The 19,485-nt window shown below is 51.4% G+C and overlaps 1 protein-coding gene across 3 annotated transcripts in view; it reads right to left on the reverse strand.

Annotated features, from left to right (window-relative positions):
* Nucleotides 1-15,556, reverse strand: part of GATA3 (GATA binding protein 3) — a 28,691-nt gene extending 13,135 nt beyond the window's left edge. For 2 of the 3 annotated variants that reach the window (XM_083860285.1, XM_083860283.1), the window contains exons 1-3: nt 7,274-8,048; nt 5,992-6,606; nt 2,710-3,246 (exon numbers count right to left, since the gene is read on the reverse strand). In XM_083860285.1, coding sequence (XP_083716411.1) covers nt 2,710-3,246; nt 5,992-6,232 — 778 coding nt within the window. In that variant the 5' untranslated portion in view covers nt 6,233-6,606; nt 7,274-8,048. Of the gene's footprint in view, nt 1-2,709; nt 3,247-5,991; nt 6,607-7,273; nt 8,049-15,374 lie in introns of those variants that run through there. The other variant, XM_083860284.1, reaches the window with a different exon arrangement.
* Nucleotides 15,557-19,485: the final 3,929 nt, after the last annotated feature.

Below are 19,485 nucleotides of genomic sequence, written 5' to 3' on the forward strand. Positions count from 1 at the left end.
GTTCCACTCCCCATCACCACACCACAGGCAGCATCAGGCCTGTGTCCCAGCAGCAGGGAAGAGGGATGGTGACAGTGACAACCCAAATGCCATGGTGGCTCAAGGGGATCCCCAGAGAAGCTCTCACTCCTCCCACAGGTCGCTCCTTTGAGGGAGTTGGGGAGGGCTGACAATTTCCCCTCACCTTTGGATTAAGGGTTTCTACAACTCTGGACAGCCCATGGTTCCATGGGCACCAGAAAAACCTTGGCAGCCTTTGCAAGGAGCCTCCAGCCCTCTACACCCAAAATAATGGATACAGAATTAAAGTCCATGACCCCCTTTCTGATGTGTATGAGGACCCCAGTGTCAGTCCATGAGCTCCCAGAGGTGTTCATGAGCCTGGAGGACTCTTCCTCTGGCTTCAGGTCAAACCACATCAAGGACCCCCAAAATGATCACAGATAACCCCCAAAACATCTCCTCAACTTCAGCCAGTACATAGCAACTCCAACAATATCTGCTATTGATTAATTTGAAATTAAGCTTCCACCACCCAAAACTTTTAGAAATCCCTCTGGTTTCCTGACCATATCTTCAACCTGATGGTCTATCCTGGCTATCTGGGATAGCAAACAGCCCCAAACTTGCCTAAGTTCTTTCCCTCTTTCTTTTTGGGCACCTCTTTATCCTCTCTCCGGCTATTGCAGGGGGAGAACTCCCCACCAACCCACCAGTTCCCAGCTTGGAGGAAGGAACTGGGAGGGTGCAGACCCTGCCTCTCAGCTACTTTTAGAGGCTTGAGGGGTTTTTATGTTGCCTCTTTGGTTTACTTGGGGAAGTTTATTTTTATTTTTATTTTTTTTTTTGTACCTAACGTCAGCCGTGGCCCACCTGAGAGCAGTGGCAGAGCTCAGCCGGGCAGGGCAGAGCAGAGCAGAGCAGAGCAGAGCCAGCTCAGCACAGAGCCGGCTCCCCGCTGCCCCAGCCCGGGCTGCCTTCGAGCAAGAGGCATCCGTGCCCTAACCACAAACGGCAACCGTTTTTCCAGAGCCTTTGCACCGAACCCCTCTTCTCTCACACCTCCCCAGCAACTACAACAACAACAAAAATAATTTGCAGCCGTTTCTCCCTCTTTTATCCTGCAAAATCACCCCCTTCCTCCTTTTTTTCTCCAGCTCTAACCTTCTTTGTCTGAGAGCTCCTAAGCTTGCTAAGAACAACCTTTAAAGGGGAAAAAACAAACAAACAAAAAAAAGAGATAAAGAAGAAGAAGAAAAAAAAAATAGGTGTTGCTGCTGGGGTTGGTTTATCACGAACCGCAGATGTCTTTCTAGAAGGTAAAGTAACAGAAAGTGGCAAAAGGAAAACAAGAGGGGAGGGTGGAGGGGGGGCCCGAGACGGTTTGAAAATACCGCGCAGGCGGTGGGTGCCCCGGCGGGAGCTGCGGCTCGGGGGATGCTCAGCACCGCCCGGGGCCACAATAAACCGGTCCCTACCCCGGACACAGAGCCCGGTCCGCGCTGGGGCCAGGCGGGGAGCCGGTCCCGTTAATACCCAGCTCGTTTTGTTCCCCTCCGGTTAAACGAGGCAGCCGCTCCCGGGCTGTTTGAGTCTCTGTCCCTCTCTTTTGTTTCACCCCATCTCTCTCTCTCTCTCCTGCTTTCATGTACAAAACATACAGGTCTGGGTTTTTTTGTCACTCTAGCCGCATCCGGACTCTATTAAAGTTCCTGGCGCTGGATAAACAATGCAACTGTCGCGTGCAGCAGTCTGAAAATAATTGGATTAGCTCAAACATATCAGCTAAATAGAGACAGTCCCTGCTCAGACAGACAGAGTAAATGTCACCCTGGAAAAACCCTGAAAACTGATCTCATTCATGCCAGGCAACCCCGCAGCAGCCTCCTCGGAAAAAAAAAAAAAAAAATAGAGAGAGAAAAAAATAAAATAAAAGAGGGAGAAAAAGTTTGACTAATCGCCCTTTCCTCTGCACACAAACACATTCCCCTGGGCTCTCTCCCATCCCTCTGTGTGCGCACCAATGTCCAAACCCGGCGTGTTCCGCCGTCGGGAGCAGCGCAGCCCCTCGTGTCCCGTTCCGGGCCCTCCAGTGTCCCCGGGACAGGCGGCCAGGGGGACACTTTGGGGGACTTTCATTGTGGGTGATCCAAAGCCCCAAAGCACGGAGCCGGCTGGGGCCGGGGGCTGCGTGGGCGAACTCCCCGCATCGCCCCGGGGAAAACCCTCCCCGCATCTCCGGGCGCCGCATGGGAAGAGGCCCTGGGAAGAGCGAGGCGGAGGGCGGGCGGGGGAAGTTGGCCGGGATTTAGCACCATTATTAAAATACAGAGAGATCGCTAATGCTGCGGTTCCCTGGGTTTCGCTTCCTCCCCGGGCGCCGCAGCTGAGCGCACCGTGGGCGCTGGAGGGGCCGGGGCGCCCCCGGGACTGGAGCCCCGCGGCTCAGGGTGGGTGCTTTGGCTTCCTGGGCCTGATTCTATCCTCAGCCAGGCTTGGACAAGAAATTTGGTTCTAAACCTAGCAGGCCAAGCTGTGGGGAAGGTGAAGTGTGGTGTGTGTCCCCCACGAGCTCATGGCAGGGATGGTTTGGGCACATTTCTGTGTGTGCGGCGGGAGAGAGGGCTCACCCCCATCCCTGAGCCCGCAGCTTTTCCCCCCTGAGCTTCCTCTCCCGAGCAAAGGGGATGAAGAAGCCAAAAGCCCTACCTGTGCTTGAGCGTGCTTTTGGTCGCGATTTACACCCAAAGCCGGTGGGCGATCCTCCTAAGAGGCTACTGGGGGGAAAAAGTCCAGAGCCATATTCTGGGACATACGGTGGGTAGGTAGTGATGGGGTGATGAGCGGAGGACGTGGCTCCTCCTAAAGAGGCCATGCTGCTCCGAGAGTGAGAGGACTCCAGCTTCATGCTATCGGCCAGGGACACCTGGTATTTGATGCATTCCTTCTCGTCCTGCCGGGTGGAGCCGGTGGAGCCGGGGGTGGAGATGGACGGATCCGGGGACACATCTTTAGGAGGGGTCGGCGGGAAGGTGAAAAGGTGCGGGCTGGAGTGGCCGGCGGATAAAGTGGAAGAGGAGGCGGGCGGGTAGACGGAAAGGGGTCCCGGTGAGCTGTGATGGATGGAGGTCTTGGAGAAAGGGCTGAGGTTCCAGGGGGAAGCGCTGTGGTGGCTGCTCAGCGCTTTGCTCCCGTCCAGCCAGGGCAGCGAGCCGTGCAGCAGCGGGGGCCGGCACACCTGGCTCCCTGCGCGGAGAAAACACGGACACACGTCGGTCACATCCCTCTGCCACCCTGGAAAACCTCCCCATGGGGGTCCCGGGATGTGTTTCCCTCCCCACCACCACCCCTTGTCCTTCCCAAAGGGCTCAGCGTGCGGGGGGAGCAAGGAAAATTACATCGAATGAAAAACTCGGTTCCTCTTAAAAATTAAAATTTAAAAGCTACAGGAACACGGGGTGGCAGCTCCGGTCCTGTTGAGGAACAGGTTTTGGGGTCGGGACCCTCCAAGCGGGGTGCCAGCCCTGTGAGCCGGGATTTGGAGAGCTCTGCTTCACTCTCTCCGTTTTCCAGGCAATCCCACGAAGACTTTGAAGCAAAGATCCTGCGTGAAATTGCCTAGTCCCGACTGTAGAAATTATTATTATTTTTTCCTTAGCTGGAAAATGATTTCCTGAACAGAGCCGTGAGCTATAAACCTTGGGAATTCTCTAGTCAAACGAAGAAGAACAGAAAGTGCCCAAAGACATGATAATAACCTTTACAACAGGGGCTGACAAACTTTGCAAAGCACTCAGTTTGTCCTTTCTTATTCCATGAGTGCACAGAAATGTTAGACGGCTTTTTTCGCGATGACATGGGACACGCAGAGGGTACCAACTGCCTCAAAAGAATCTCTCCCTGCCCTTTTTGTGACAAGGGACACTTCACTCGTCTTTAATACACAGACTGGGACTTTGTAGGGGAAAAAAAATCCACTGGATCTCCGCAGTCAAATCTTTTTTTTCCCTTTGGTTATAAATGTTCCTAAGCGCTTGTACCTAATATTTTAAATTATTTTCAGCCTTTGCTAAAAAAATAGAAAAACATATCCAAAGAATCAAATCCACAGCAACTTGAGCAAATGGCTGTAAGGTGGAAAAGACAATTATTCGACTGGAAAGGAGCAAGTTTGTGCCTGATGATAAAGCCCTGGAAAGTCTCTGACACTTAGAGATCCTTAAGCTCTATAGGCATTGTGGTACCTGTATAAAGATGGCTAAATATACAGAAGGAGAGATGCAAACACGGATGTATCGAGGCACAGATAGTTATAGAGTGGACACTGATGTTTGCATGGGAGCTCGTGTGTGTCTAGAAAAGCTCCAAACTGGTTTTCAGCGTATCAGGCACTGGTGAACAATACTGAAAGTCACTGCTCGAAAGGAAGGGAAGGTGGGTTATACGAATAGAAAGGGTCAAGATTCATTATCTGCTCCAGGAAGTAACATAGTAAATAATATTCAGGCTAGATCAGAGAGACCGCATTTCCACTTTCTGCTGATATATTGGGAAAAAGAGAGAAATGAAAAGGGAAGAAAAGAAAGAAAGGACAAAGGCTGCTGATCCTTAGAAATAATTGTTTTAAAGGGACTAATAGCAGAACAATGCAGTTACTGAGCGGAGCCTAATGCAGGCTCACACTCAACAAGTTGCTGAGGGTTGGGAGCAGCCCCCTGAACCCGCTCGGCTCCATCTCCACTTATCCCGTTTTCTCCATGATTTTGGGGTTATTTCCACGGCAAACCTCGGGCATTTAGATTTTGCCATAACAGAGATCTCTGTCCGGCTTCACAAACCACCCTCTGTTCTTTTTGCCTTTTTTTGTTTGTATTTTTTTTCCTTATATTTTTAAACCATCCAGTTAAAACTCCAGCTATAAACACTGAATCTCTCCACTTCTTCATAAAAGATGGCATCAAACTACTCATCTCATCCCTCCGTGGACCTGGGCCCCAAGTATTTCACCTTCTTTCTAAGAGCTGTGACCCAGGAACAAGATTCACCTTGTGGATCATTACCTTCCTGCAGGACCCTCAGGACAACACACCACCTCTGATCCCTAATTACACCACGGGCTATACATATATATATTTTTTATTATATATTTTTAGTTTCTTTCTTATTTTAAACCACAGACAAAGTGCAAAACTTTGGTCCCAAGCCTAACAAGCTCACCAAGTGTGAATTAAAGAGCCCAAGCGTGAGGACAGCGGGGTCATTTTCACACCCCAGCTCTCCAGCCTGCTTTGCTTCCCCAGAGCAGCTTAATCGTGCAAAAACTAAACACAGTATGAAAACACTAACTGGTAACCGAATTAACACTACCGCTAACCGAATTAAAGAGAAGGGGGGAGAAAGCGAAGCGAAAGAGAAGGGGACAAGAGGAAGATGAAAAAAAGAAAGAAATAGAAGGAAGGCGAGCAAAAGGGAGAGGGAAAGAAGAGAGAGGGGGAAAAGATAAAAAGAGATAAAAAGAGAAGATGAAAGAAAGAGAGGAAGAGAAGGAGAAAGAAAGAGAGGAAGAAAAGGAGAGAAGAAGAGAAGGAGAGAGGAAGAGAGGAACAGAAGGAGAGAAGAAGAGAGGAAAAGTGGAAGAGAGAAAGAAAGAGAGAAGGAGAGAAATAGAAAGAGAGAAAGAGAGAAAGAGAGAAAGAAAGAAAGAAAGAAAGAAAGAAAGAAAGAAAGAAAGAAAGAAAGAAAGAAAGAAAGAAAATGAGAGAAAGAGAAGAAGAAAAAAGAGTTAAAAAAAAAAAAAAAAAAAAAAAAAAAAAGAAAGTGAAAGAAAGAAAGGAAGCAAGGAAGGAAGCCTGAATTTTTATTTATTTCCAACAAGCCAACCCCAAAATCCAGCCGTGACGTGTTTTCCCGGCGGCGGGGCAGCGGAGGGTCCCGGGGAGGCGCGGGGGGCTCGGGGGGCAGCAGGACCCGGGGCTCGGAGCGGACACTCACCGTGATGGGCCGTGGGGTATCTCTGCACCGTGGCTCTCACGGAGTTGCCGTAATACGGCGGGACGGAGTTGACTTGCCCGTCGATATTAAAAAGTACATCCACTTCCTCGGCCAGAGGATACTGCGTGGGGTCCATGTAGGTATGGCCAAGCGAGGGGTGATGCGAGTCCGGGTGCTGCCCATTGAGCACGGCCGGGTGGTGGTGGCTCACCCACCGCGGCTGGTCCGTGGAGACCTCCATCTTCCTCCTCCTCCTCCTCCTCCTCCTCCTCGGGAAAGGCGCGGAGGGTTTGGGATGGGAGCGGGAGACGCCGCCGCCGGAGTTATGCACAGGGCGGGGAAAAGCGCTCGCCGAGTTTGAGGGATGTTTTCTGCTTGTAGGTTTGGTTTAAAAAGCGGAGGGGAGTAAGGGGGAGTGTTGTGGTAAAAAAAAAACGCTCGAGTCCAAAAAAAAAAAAAAAAAAAAAAAAAAAAATTATAAAATAAAAAGGGAGAAAAAAAAGAGGGAAAACAAACAAACAAAAAAAATAAAATCTTGGGGGAAAAAATTTCTCTGCGAAGCGAGATCCCCTCGTTTCTTCCGCTCTGTTGCAGATGTTTGTCTTCTTTGATCACCTGTAACGAGAAAGAGGAAAGGGAAGGAGCAGAGAGAGAGAGAGAGAGAGAGAGAGAGGCAGGGAGAGAATCGTACTTGAGAAGTTCTGAACTTTAGCACCTGACTTTTTAGGCAGGAGCAAACCCATCCCATCCCTGGGCAGCCATCCCTGGGAAGCGCCTGCTCTGCCCTGGACCCACCTCCCCAAGCGCCTCTTTCTCTTTCGCTCTCTCCGGGCTCGGAGCAAGAGCTCAGCAGCTCCTGCCGCCCAGACCTTACTTTTCCTTGCGTTTGGGGCTATTTAAAATTTTTTTGCCTTTTTTTTTCTATTTTTTTTTCTTTTTTTTTTTTTTTTTTTTTTGGTCGTCGCTGTTGTTTGGTAATTTTTTTTTTTTTTTTATTTGCACCTGAGAAGCTCCAGCGGCTTAAGCCGGTGAGAACTTTGTGCCATTCGCTGCTGCACAGCCCAGAGTCACTTCATTGCTCATTAATTATTGTGCAACTCAAAAAAAGGGGGGAAACAGGGGGAAAAGAGAGGGGGGGAAATCGAGGAGGGGGCAAAGCGATGGGAGAAGGGAGTGGAGGGGGGAAAGGAAGGAGCGAGGAGAAAAGGAGGGTGGGGAAAAGGGAGGCAAAAGAAAAAAAAATTTAAAAAGCGACAAGTCGCTAAAGAAATTCCGCACAAACCTTGGTGGAGAAGCAGTAAGTGACCCAGGAGGGATGAAGCTGAAAGTGCTTGATCAGATCAGATTGTGCTCGCTCGCACTATTATTTTTTCCCTACTTTTTTTTTTTTTTCCTCCCTCTCTCTCCCTTTTTTTTTTCTTTCTTTTTTTTTTTTTTTTTTCTTTTCTTTTTTTTTTTTTTTTTTTTTTTTTTTTTTACAGGGAAGGCATTCTTTCAGAAAGGAGCAGGATGGCGCCAGCCGGCTCAGCGCTCACAGACAGCTGTGGCGAGACGCAACTTAAGGAGGTTCCAGTGTCATAGACCGGGGGAGGCGGAGCCTGAGGAGGGGACCGGCCGAGCCCTCCGGCCGCCCCCGCGGGAACCCCCCGGCAACAAACTCCTGTCCATCCCCTCCCACCGCCCCCCACCCTCTCTCCTTTTGGTTTTATTTATTTTTGAAATTTTTTTTTAATTTTTTTTTTTAAGGGGGAAATTAAGTTTTCCCGCTGTCCCAGGAACTCTGCGAGCGGGCAGCCCGCAGGGATGGTGCATGGAGGGGATGGGTTGGTTTATCCAGCGGACAGCCCGGGGATGGCAGAGGGCTCGGAGCCCCCCGGGCCGGGATGTGCCGGCAGGTGCAGCACCGGGGGGGTCCCCCCTGGAATAAAGCCGCCTCCTCCAGCGGCGCGGCTCAGAAAAGATCTCATTGATGGTATTTTTATGGATACAAGCGAACAACAACGGGCAAGTCTGCACGGTGGATTTTGGGGGGGTTTAGGGGGTGTTTTTTGCCCCCCTCCCCGCCCCATTGCGGACCCGGGAAAGCCGCGGGACGGCACCGACGGGACCCCCGGGCGCCGCGCCCGGCCACGCCCCCCGCGCGCGGGCTCGGCCAATGGGCTGCGAGCAGGAACTGGGGCGCCGGCCCCGAGCGGCGCTGATTGGCTGAGAACCCGCGCCCCGCCAGCCCCCGGCGGCGCTGATTGGCTGCGGGCCCGCGGCTCGGTGGCCGCGCCGGGCGCTGCGTTGAGCCAGGGCATCCCCTAGCGGTGCCCCGGGGTCAGCCCGGCGGGAACGGGACACGGATGGGGACAGGGACAGCGGGGACAGGGACAGGGACAGGGACAGGGACAGGGACGGGGGGAGAGGGGGACAGCGCAGGGGGAAAGGACAGAACGAGAGAGAGGAGGTGGGAAAAGAGAGAGAGACACACAAAAGGCGAGGAGAGAAAAGGAAAGACGGGGAAAAAAAGAAAAGGGAAGAAAGGAAGAAAGAAGAGAAGAAAGAAAGGAAGAAGGAAGGAAGGAAAGAAGGAAAGAAAGAAGGAAAGAGAGAAGGAGAAGAAGAAGAAAGAGAAGGAGATAAAGGAAAGAAGGAAGAAGAGAGAGAGAAAGAAAGAGAGAGAGAGAAAGAAAGAAAGAAAGAAAGAAAGAAAGAAAGAAAGAAAGAAAGAAAGAAAGAAAGAAAGAAAGAAAGAAAGAAAGAAAGAAAGAAAGAAAGAAAGAAAGAAAGAAAGAAAGAAAGAAAGAAAGAAAGAAAGAAAATAAAGGGATAATATAATTTTTTTAAGCACTAGAACGGTCACTCACTGGGTGCTGTGCCCGCTGTCCCCACACGCCGCCCAGAGCGCTCCAGCCCCGCTGCGGGACAAAGCTGCTCTCGGAGTTTTTATACCGGGGGGTCCCGTTAAAACCCGAGGATCCGCAGCTCCGGGGCCGCGCTGGGCTCAACCTGCGGCCGGGAGCCGGCGGAGGGATGGACGGATGGATAGATGGATGGACGGACGGACGGAAGGACGGATGGATGGATGGACGGATGGATGGACGGATGGATGCTTCCCATCCTCATGGCCGCCCGTTTTAAGGCCGGGTTTCAGCCCCCGGTGCAGCCCATCGCCGCTGGGCGTGGGGACAGGGGTTTCACGGGTGAAAGATGCTCCGTGGGTATGCACATACATATGTATATATATATATATTTCAAAAGGAAGCCGACCAGGACAGGCATAAGAGCCGTGAAATAGCCCCGCGTTAGGGTCAGTCCGGCCCAGCCAGGGGGGAATGTGCCGGGTGAGGAGCGCCGAGGAGAGAGGACGAGCCGGGAATGGGTGACAGGTCACCCCCACCTAAAAGTGTCCGGGGAACAGGGCTCGGTGCTCCCCCGAGCTGCCCAACCTCGCCGGGGGTCGAGCCCGGGGGCAGCGGGAACTGCTCCCTGCAGCCCATCAGGGGAAGGGGGACACAGCAGGGGGATGCTCATGGTCCTCCCCGAGCTCCGGGAAAGCTCGTGTTTCCTCTCTCCACTCAGAGGAGTCGCTTTGCCCGCAGGGTTTTCATTTCGCGGGGTGTCCCTTCCTTTCCACACTCCGGGAACTGGGGGGAGCGCAGGGGAAAGCGGCGCGGGCTGTCCCGATGCACTTCCCGGGATGTCCCAGCTCCAGGGTGGTCTCCTGCCCACCCCTCCTCCTCCTCCGGGATTCCTTTGGGGGGAGGAGGAGAGCAAGGTCCAGGAGCACAAACTTTCCTCTCCCCGCCATCCCCTCCCCAGCTTTAAGCCTTTTTTGGGATTTGCCTCTTCACCCGAATCTCCTCACACCCCCAGCGCATCCCGCGGGCCACAGGGGTTTCCGACACTTGGGGAAAAGTCACTTTGTGTCTTTTAATATCGGAGGGGAGAGGCCTTAACGCGAGCCAGGAGCTTTGGGCAGGTGAGCTGAGATTCCCATTCCCACCCCCGCTCCCTGCGGCGCTCACAGCCCCGGGACCTCCAGCCGTGGGATCGCAGGAGGGGAATTTCCATCCAAAGGTCACAGAATTGCCAAAGCGTTTGAAAACGTGCCTTTAGCCCTGTCCCGAAGGGAAGGGAGTGAGGAAACCGCTTTGCTTCAGCTGTTTGGAGGGCAGGGAATTATTAATACAAAATAAAATGAATTTTTTTTAAGTAACATAAAATAATAAATCAACACCTACGCTAAGTCACATCAGTGGCAGAGGGAGAAAGAAATAGAAATGGGAACAGCCCCGAGGGCTCCGTCCTGCCCCGACAGGGGTGACACGGCAGGACCCCGGTCCCCTCCTGTCCCTGGCAGCCACAGCCCGGCTTGCGGGAGGGAGGAGGACAAAACCGCTTTCAAATCTAGTTTGCTTAGGCTGTCCCTTTATTTTCAACCCGAGATATACTCGATCTTCCTATCCCCCTCCCAGCCGGGAGGAAGTCGTGGCGGGGAGGGCAAAAATCACACACACCTCCCCCCCAAAAAAAAAAAAAAAATTAAAAAGAAAAACATCAAACCCATCATTTTCCCCGTCTCCTCGGATTATCCGGGGATCCCCGGGGGTTTTGAGAGGAGCGCTGGCCTTGACCGTCCTTTTCCCAGGCTGTGGCTGCAGATCCATCACCTCGCCCCCCCCCCAGCCCCCAGCCGGGTTCCCAGTGACAGCTCGGCGTTAATAGGAGCCCATTGTTGCAGCAATTAGCCCCAAGCTCAGCAGCAGCCGCCTGATAAGGGCCGGGGGCTCGGGGGTTAATTCTGCCGGGGGAGAAGGGGATGAGAGGATGAGAGAGGGGCTCCAGCATCACTCCTGGCCAGGGGAGGGATGGGGGCGATGGGAATAACTCTGCCCCTAAAAGGCCACGACGAAAAACGCTTTCAACACTTTATTGTCACTTAGAGACCCAAAAAGGGGGAATTAAAAAAAACCCCAAAAAACTACAGACACAATCAACAACAACAAAACCCCAAACTTGACGGGATGGGGCTGCCCCCCAGCCTGCCGCTCCCCTAAAAATGACCAGTCAAGGAGCGCTAAAGCTGCCACCCCCTTTTTTTGTTTTGTTTTGTTTTGTTTCGTTTTTAATGTCCTTCGGGTCTTCCTGTTAAAATAGGAACAGACAAGGTGGTTCTGGAGCGGGACTGGAACCTCGGGGCGGGGACAGGCTCCCCCTGCTCCCCCCTCTCCTTTACCCCCTTTTAAACGACAATTGACTGAAAGGGGATTAAGTTACGTTTGTCAGGCTGGGATTTTTTTTTTTTTTTTTTTTTTTTTTTTTTTTTTTTTTTTTTCTTTTTTTCTTTTTTTCTTTTTTTTTTTTCCAGGGTACCAGAATAGTACAGGTAAAGCTGTACAAACAGCCGGGAGCGAGGAATCGGGGGGTTATGGAGAGGACACGGCCCAGGGCAGAGCTCCGAAAATTATTATTAATTTTTTTTTTTCTTTTTTTTTTTTTGCCTATGTACAGCAACTTGCTGTCCCGGACGGCCCCGCCGGGAGGGTACCGGGCCCTGCTCGGGCTGCTGAGATAATCTCGGGTTAAACAAAGGCGCAGAGAAAAGGGAATTTTTTTTTTTTTCCTTTTTTTTTTTATCCCTTCGTGAATTAGGCAGAAATTACGATCCACTTCCCCAAGGCCACCTCCCCCTTTCCCCTTTAGCGTTTAAACGGTAATCAGCATCCGTCCAGCTAGGAGCTGGTAAATTATTATTATTATTATTATTATTATTATTATAGTCAAAGAGAAAGAGAGACTGACATTTCTGCCTCTCCCCTTTCGTATCTCACATGAGTCTTCCCTTCAGCTTCGAAACCAGCCACATGGGTAGTATTTTTTTTCATTATTATTATTTTTTTAAAAAAAAAAAATCTCTCGCCTTTTTTTTTTTTTTTTTTTTTAATGTACCTACGTATTTCCGTTCTTTTCTAATAATTCAGTTATCTGCCCTTCGCGAGGATGGGGAGGAAACATAAACACACGCACAAAGAAATGCCGAGCCATGCAAATTCAGAGAGAGAACAAATCACCGGCTCCAATTTTTTCTCCCTTCGTGCACCACCACCCACCACAGACGCACACACTATTTTTTTTTCTATTTTTTTTTTCAGCGCAAGTGATGCTATTTGATGATGGAGGGGTGGGAAGACAGGGGGGGAAAACCCTACTCTGCCGTAGAAAAGAAATTCGAAGAATTAAAATTGGGAGGAGAGAAACTGGGACTTTTCTTTCCCTCCTCCCCCCCTTCCCGCCCTTCTTTGAAGCTGAGAGAAGGGCGACTGCCCCGGGACACTGCAGGAGTAAAAAAAAATGGTCTGAGAAAGATCAAAAACCGGCTCCGCAAGTCCCAGGGGCGACCTCTCCCCTCGACACATTCCCCAAAGTGCGGGGAGAGGAGCCGGGAGAGGGGACAAGGGGACAAGGGGACAAGGGGAGGGGGACTCGTGTCACCCCTGCGGCCGCTGCCCCGGGCGGGGGGACCCGGCCAGGACCCGCTTCCCTTCCCTCCCTCCTTTCCCTGCCTGCACACACAGCCCCGGCTCCAGCTCAGCCCGGTGAGTCCCTTCTCTCCCTTCCCCGCCACCTTTTTCCTTCCTCAGGCAGCAAAACTGCGCTTTGGCAAAGGGTTCTCCTTCTCCCTTTTATTCCACCTCCCCATTTTCCCCCGTTCTCCCCTTTTCCCCCTCCCGACCCTGGAGCGGGTCCCCGGCACCGGGCAGGGAACTGGGCACAGTTCCAGAGGCTTCGACCCCACAATTTAAAAAATAAGAGGAGAAAAAGGCAGCAAACCGCCCGAGCAGTCACTCCAAATTACGGCGAGGTTAAAGAAGTGCTCAATAGGAGAAAAAAAAATTAAGAAGAAAAAATAAAAAAAAAAGAGGGAACCGGTTTGTTTTGGGTTTCTCGATTTTGTTTGTATCTCCCAGGAGCGTTTTGAGCGAGAGATTTGAAGGAGGATTGAAGCATTTTGCGGGCTTTAAACCCGGCAAGAATTATTTTCCTCGCACCCCACGGAGAAGGTGAAGCTGCCGACGAGTTTGAGAATTCTTTTTTTTTTCTTTTTTTTTTTTTTTCTTTTTTTTTAATTTTTTTAATTTTTTTTTTCCTGAAAGCAGAAATTACCCAGGCACTTTCGATAAAAAGAAAATAAACCCCAGATGGCCCGGCGCTGGGGTGGGAGGAGGCGGCAGAATTAACACCATCTCCTTGGTGAGGCGCAGGGGCACATCCCAACCTCTCCGGATTAAAACAGGAGCGATTTACTCATTTACTCCGCCGAGCTCCGGGGCTGCTCCTGTCAGTCTAAACCCATCCTTGCACCCCAAAAAAACAAACCCCGGCAGCTGTAACCCCGCACGGCGACAACCCGCCCCGTAAATGGAAAAATCCCCTCGCATTTACCGTCAGAGGCTCCAAAATTCGAACAGCACCGAGGGTGTCAGAACGAGAAGGATTTTTTTTTTCGCTCTAAAGAGAGGGGTACCGCTCCCCAAATTCCCCTGAGGAGCAAACACGGGCACCCCGAGACTCTGTCCCAGCACAGGGAGATGCTCTGCACATCCCGGGGGGCGAGAGCAGCCCCCGGCCGGGTTCTCCCCCTCCTCCGCATCCCCCTCCCTACCTGCCCCTGCCGGCAAAAAAAAAACCTTCTCGTTTTATTTTCCCCCTTAAAATTAAAACGCTCCCCTCGGCTCTGTAGAAAAAAATCCAAAAAATTCACATCCCCGGGAGAAGGAAGCGCTTCGCCCCAGCCGGGAGCAAAATGCCGCGGCGGGGTGGGGGAAAATCTTCTCTCTGCCCTCCTTCCTTCCCGAGAAGCTGTTTCTCCTTTCCCTGAGGTTGGCGGGACCCTCAGTGTCCCCCTGTCTGTCCGGGATTGATCCCGGAGCATCCAGGGAGGTGGGAGCGGTGTCACCCCGCAGGAGCAGCAGCCCCTGCCCGCGGCAGGGACAGGTCCCGGCTCCCCCGCCCCGCACCTGCGGCCCATAAATAATGGAGAAAACAAGCAGGGCCGGTGGTTATTAATTATCCGCTTTCATTAAAATCCGTCACCCGGAGCCCCGCTGCTGCCTGGGCACGGACACGCGGAGGGAAGAGGAGCCGGGATGGAGAGAGGGATGGATGGATGGACGGACGGACGGACGGACGGACGGACAGACAGACAGACAGATAGATAGACAGATAGATAGATAGATACAGATTTTCTCCCCTTTCTGTTTTCAAAACGCTCTATGTCAGATAATGTAGATTTTTTTGGCTACACAAGCCATTCCCATTGCTCCCTCTCTAAACATTCTCCTCGCGGTTTGGAAGGTGAAAAAATTCTTCTACAAGGCGGGGAAAGAGATGAGAGACTTAATGCGGGGATGGCGGGAGAGAGAGAAAACTCTCCTCTCTCCCTTGGGGCCCCAGTTCTGCCGGAGCCCGGCCCGGCCCGAGGATCCCCCAGCGGGACCAGGAGCGGGTCCAGCCCGGAGCGGATCCATCTCCCTGCTCATCCCAGCCTGCCTTAACCACACACCTCCAGGGTAGCTCTGCTTTGCGCTTCTAAGGTAATAAAAAATGAGAAATACCCGCGGAAAATCGCCCTAAGCCGATACTGTCGGAAGCACAATATTCTGGTTATGTATTATATACAAATATTTTTAACCTGAAGAGATAGAGTACTACATATACAGGGATTTATATTATATTATATTATATTATATTATATTATATTATATTATACAGCACATATCAAGCTAACAGAATCAAATCGAATGGGGATTATTGGGGGGAAGAGCACAGAACCTCAGCCATGGGCACACTCCTGCCCGCATGAAAATCTGTACACAGACTATGGGGGTCCGGATATACAATATAAATATACACAAATATACATATATATATATATATATTATATGCACATAGGCGCAGAAAGGCCCCGATATCCCTCAGATATAAATCCATTCCCGTCCTGAGATGAATATTTCTCATCTCAGCTGTGTCAATGCCGTGTCCCATCTCCCAGCCTCATTCCTTCTCCCCCAAAACCCACGGGTAAAACATCTTCTTCTCCCCAGTTTCCCCAAAATCGCTCCCTTACGGATCAGGGGGGGCTTTCCCCAAGGTCACCGAGAATACTCGACTCTCCCCTCCAAGCTGTAAAGGGGGGTCGGGGCTGAGTTTCAAATCCTTTGAGCCGAGCTCCCCATCCTGGTGCCCTCCACGTGGAGAAGGAGTAAAAGGAGGATGAAAAAAAAAAATAAAAATATGAAAATAAAAATAGAAAAAAAAAATAAAAAGGGGAAAAAAAGGAGGAGAGTGGGATGGCGGGGTGTGGGGACACACGGACAGACAAATCGCTGTTCACTGACCTGGGCAGACGCTTTGGATTGTGGCCGGTTCCGCTGGAGCGCTCAGAGCAGCAGTGCGGGAGGAGCGGAGCCGCTGCTGGCATGTCGCAAGCGCTCACCGAGGGGGAAAACCTGCGGGAGCCGCATCCTCCGAACGCCCACCCTTGCCCTCCTCCTCCTCCTCCTCCGGGCTGGGCTGAAGATCAGAGCTCTTCCGGGTTGGGAAAGGGCAGAGCGAGAGCGGGAGGAATATGATGGGCCATTTCTTTACACACCCATCGATGGGGCGGGAGGTGGAGCTGGGGGGGGGACAGGGGCAGGGCCAGGGGGACGCGCCAGGTACAGCGATGTGAGAGTGATGTAAAGCCGGCCCGGGAGCGGCTGTCAGCGCCGGCAGCCGCCAGCAGACAGGGGGAAAATGTAATTAAACCTATGATCACACCAATAACGCCGGGGCTCGCTCCGCTGCATCGAAAAGCTTTCGAGGAAAAGTGGTGACATTAGAGACGAGGGGCTGGTTCTTCTCCTCCTGGGGGGGATTTTTAATGATCTTATTTTCCGATCTTATTTTTATTTTTTTTTATTATTATTATTTTAATTTTGAATTTGTATCTGTGTAAGGCTCCATGATACAGACAGAAAAAATATAAATACACACACACACACACACACACATATATATATATATATATATATATATATAATGGACATCCATCCTCTGGCTCTGAGAATGGGGTGGGACAAAGATTGTTCCCGCTGTCTCCCACTTCTCCTCGGGACGAGGAAGACTCTCATCATCCTCGCAGCACCTCGACAGGGACACACCGATTGTAGGGTCCGGCCCCAGTCCTGGGGATTCCCTGTGTCCCCAGCCCTGGGGGTGCCCCTGTGTCCCCAGCCTTGGGGGTGTCCTGTGTCCCCAGCCCTGGGGGTCGTGCGTCCCCAGCCCTGGTGGTGCCATGTGTCCCCAGCCCTGGTGGTGCCATGTGTCCCCAGCCCTGGTGGTGCCATGTGTCCCCAGCCCTGGGGGTCCTGTGTGTCCCCAGCCCTGGGTGTCCTGTGTCCCCAGCCCTGGTGGTGCCATGTGTCCCCAGCCCTGGAAGTGACATGTGTCCCCAGCCCTGGGGGTTCCCTGTGTCTCCAGACCTGGGGATCCTGTGTGTCCCCAGCCCTGGGGGTTCCCTGTGTCCCCAGCCCTGGGGGTTCCCTGTGTCCCCAGCCCTGGGGATCCTCCTCTCTATCCCCTCAGACTCGCCGGGGGGATGCGCAGCCCCCTGGCCGCTCCTCAGTCTCCTTTTCCCAGGAACACCCAGGGGGTTTTCCAGGGCTGGGGGCGGAGGGAAGATGAACCCCCGCCCTAAAGCGCTGCAGGGGCAGCAGGAGCCGGGCTGTGGCCACAGGCTCGGAGGATGCCCCAGACCTTTCAGCGATGAGGAGATGGAGGAACAGACAGGGGAAGGGCTCTGATTTTCCACACTTAACCCTCCACTCGCGTCACTGCCCCAAACCCAATGCTGCAGCCTCTGTGTTCTCCCCCAATTTACTTCTATCCATGGGCAGATCTGCTCACGAGAAAACTTCCCCAGGTTTTTGGTGATGATATTTTTATTCTCTAGGGCTGGATGCTCATTTCGGAGCGGTGTGTTGGTGTCCTGCCACCAAAACCAGACGAGGCATGGAGGAGCAGCCTGGGGAAGGTGGGAGGGGGAAATGACCACTCTCAGCTGGGATGGGCAGCCACGTCCCAGGGGGAGAAGTGGGGAGGGGGATAAACACCCCCCAAGCTTCACATCCACCTTTGGTGTGAAGATGTTTCCTTCCAGGGAATAAACCTGGAATAAAGCTTCATTTCCAGGTGCGGGCGGCAGATCCCAGGCCCCACAGAGGGAGCATCACTGGGGGTTCTGGGGGATGCAGGAACCCGGCCGAGACCCTCAAGGCTCATCCCGGAGCTTCAAAAAGTCACTGGTCACTTAGGAAAAAAAAATTATATATATATATATAATATGTATATACAGGCGCTCCTGGTGCTGGAGGGATATTGTTGGGTTTTTTCTGCTGACGCTGAGAGTTGGCTATCGCTCCTTCTAGAGTGACTCCCCTGCGAGGTGAAAGGTAACGCGATCGCCTCCCAATTCTATCTTTAGAAAACACATTCAATTAAGGTAATAAGTTAAAGCTCATTAGAGTGACGAAGGGAACCTTCCCAGCGCCAAACAGCGATGGAAAGAGCTCGGGCAGGGGGGAGGAGGGTTGAGCCCATCCACCATCGGCAAGAAATGTGAAAAGCTAAAGGAAAGGCTTCGAAAAAAAGAGGATTTTAAAGCCACGAGGCTTGTGTGGTTTGGACCGAGCCGTGTGGAAGAGCCGGGGATGAATCCTGGCGGGGTATGGGATAAATAAATAAATAAAAATGAAGGAGAATAGGGCTGGAATCACTCGGGGGGTGTGTGTTCCTCATCGTAGGGCTGGGGGCTGGGAAAATCCCTGCCGAACCTTCTGCTCCCCAAAACAGCGCTGCGGGAGGGAGGCGAGATCAGCCTGGAAAGACGATGCCGGATCCCTCCAAAACTGCCCAGGAAAAAAAAAAAAAAAAAACAAAAAAAAAAAAAAAAAAAAAAAAAAAAAAAAAAAAAAAAAAACAACACTTGGGAAGACGGTGGAGAAGGAGTCCCCGCACTATTGTCTCTGTTCCTGCGCTGGGGCGGGAGGGGACGGAGGGAATTTGGGCAGAGGCGCAGGCGCATCCAACACTCATCCCCCCCTCCCTCCCGCATCCAGCCCGCACCGCCAAGTTCATTCCCAGCCGCGACGGCCGGTGATTCAAAGGTTAAACATAACTAATGAGGCTTTAAATGGCACCCGGGGTTTATCATAAATATCACAGACCCGCCTCGGTGCCTGCAGTTGAGGTCCGAGCAAACATTCAAAGCGATAGGCAGATACCCGGAGGTCATTTAAATAAATAAATACACCAAAAAAAAAAAAAAAAAAAAAAAAAAATTTCCACACATATGTTTTTTCCATGTGCTTGTGTGTATATATGGAATATTTATATAGTGTATATATATATATATATAGATATATGTATGTATGTATATGTATATGTATAAAATATGTGGATTTTTTTTCTTTGTGTTTTCCAACTTGCCAGGGGAGCCTGTGATTCTCCCACCGCCTGTGCTTGATCCCACCTCTTGCTCCCCTCCTGGCGCACATTTAGACGGGTGTACACCGAAATAAATACCTACACACACACACACACACACACGATCGATTTTGGCTCCGCCTGAACCAAGATTTGCAGTGGAACCCTCCCTAAATAAAATCCACCCGTTATTGTTCGGGGTAACCGCTCTGGCGGCTGCACAGAGGAGGATGAGGATGTTTTATTTGCTATAATTAAACTGCCTCCCTCGTTCTGGAAAGAAAACCCACCCTCTCTGCCCCCGCCCCGGGGAAAAGTTGCCAATAATCAATAATTCCCCCTTCTCCGGCTGTGAAAACACAGTCTCGGAGAGTTCCTTTTTTTAAATATCACTATTGCGATCTGCCATTCCAGGGAGGGGAGGAAAGCACCCTCCGTCTTGATCTCCCCAAATGAGGCGCTTTTGGCATTGATCCTGCGCTTTGTGTGCGCACAGAATATTCGCTTTACAACGATTTCCATTAAACGCGGCCGCCAACATCGCTGGGATCGACCTGGTGACTTTGTGCGAGCGCTGGGGAGGGACAGGGGGGCTGGGGGGGACCCTCGAAAATTAAAATTATCGCCTCTCCCACCCTTCTTTCCCCCCTCGTCCGCATCTTCCATTCACCCAAATCAGGGGCTGGGGGAACAAACTCAAAGCCAGACCCCCAACAAATAACCGCAATTGTAAATTCCTCTCCCTTACAACCAAGATGCGAAATATATTTATAAAAATATATATATAAAGCACGTGGAAGGGGAGAATTTTAATTAAATCTTCCTGCGGCTCTAACAACATCCAAGTGATATTTCATTCGGAGCCCGCCTCTTGCTTGTGTTTTATAGCGTTTTCTTGCCTCTGACTTTTTTTTTTTTTTTTAAATATTAGACGAGGTACAGAATTATAAATGACTCTTTCCTTATCTGTGCTGCTCACATATC

This window comes from Zosterops lateralis, assembly GCF_965231275.1.
Source record: "Zosterops lateralis genome assembly, chromosome: 4".
In the NCBI taxonomy this organism is placed as follows: domain Eukaryota; kingdom Metazoa; phylum Chordata; class Aves; order Passeriformes; family Zosteropidae; genus Zosterops; species Zosterops lateralis.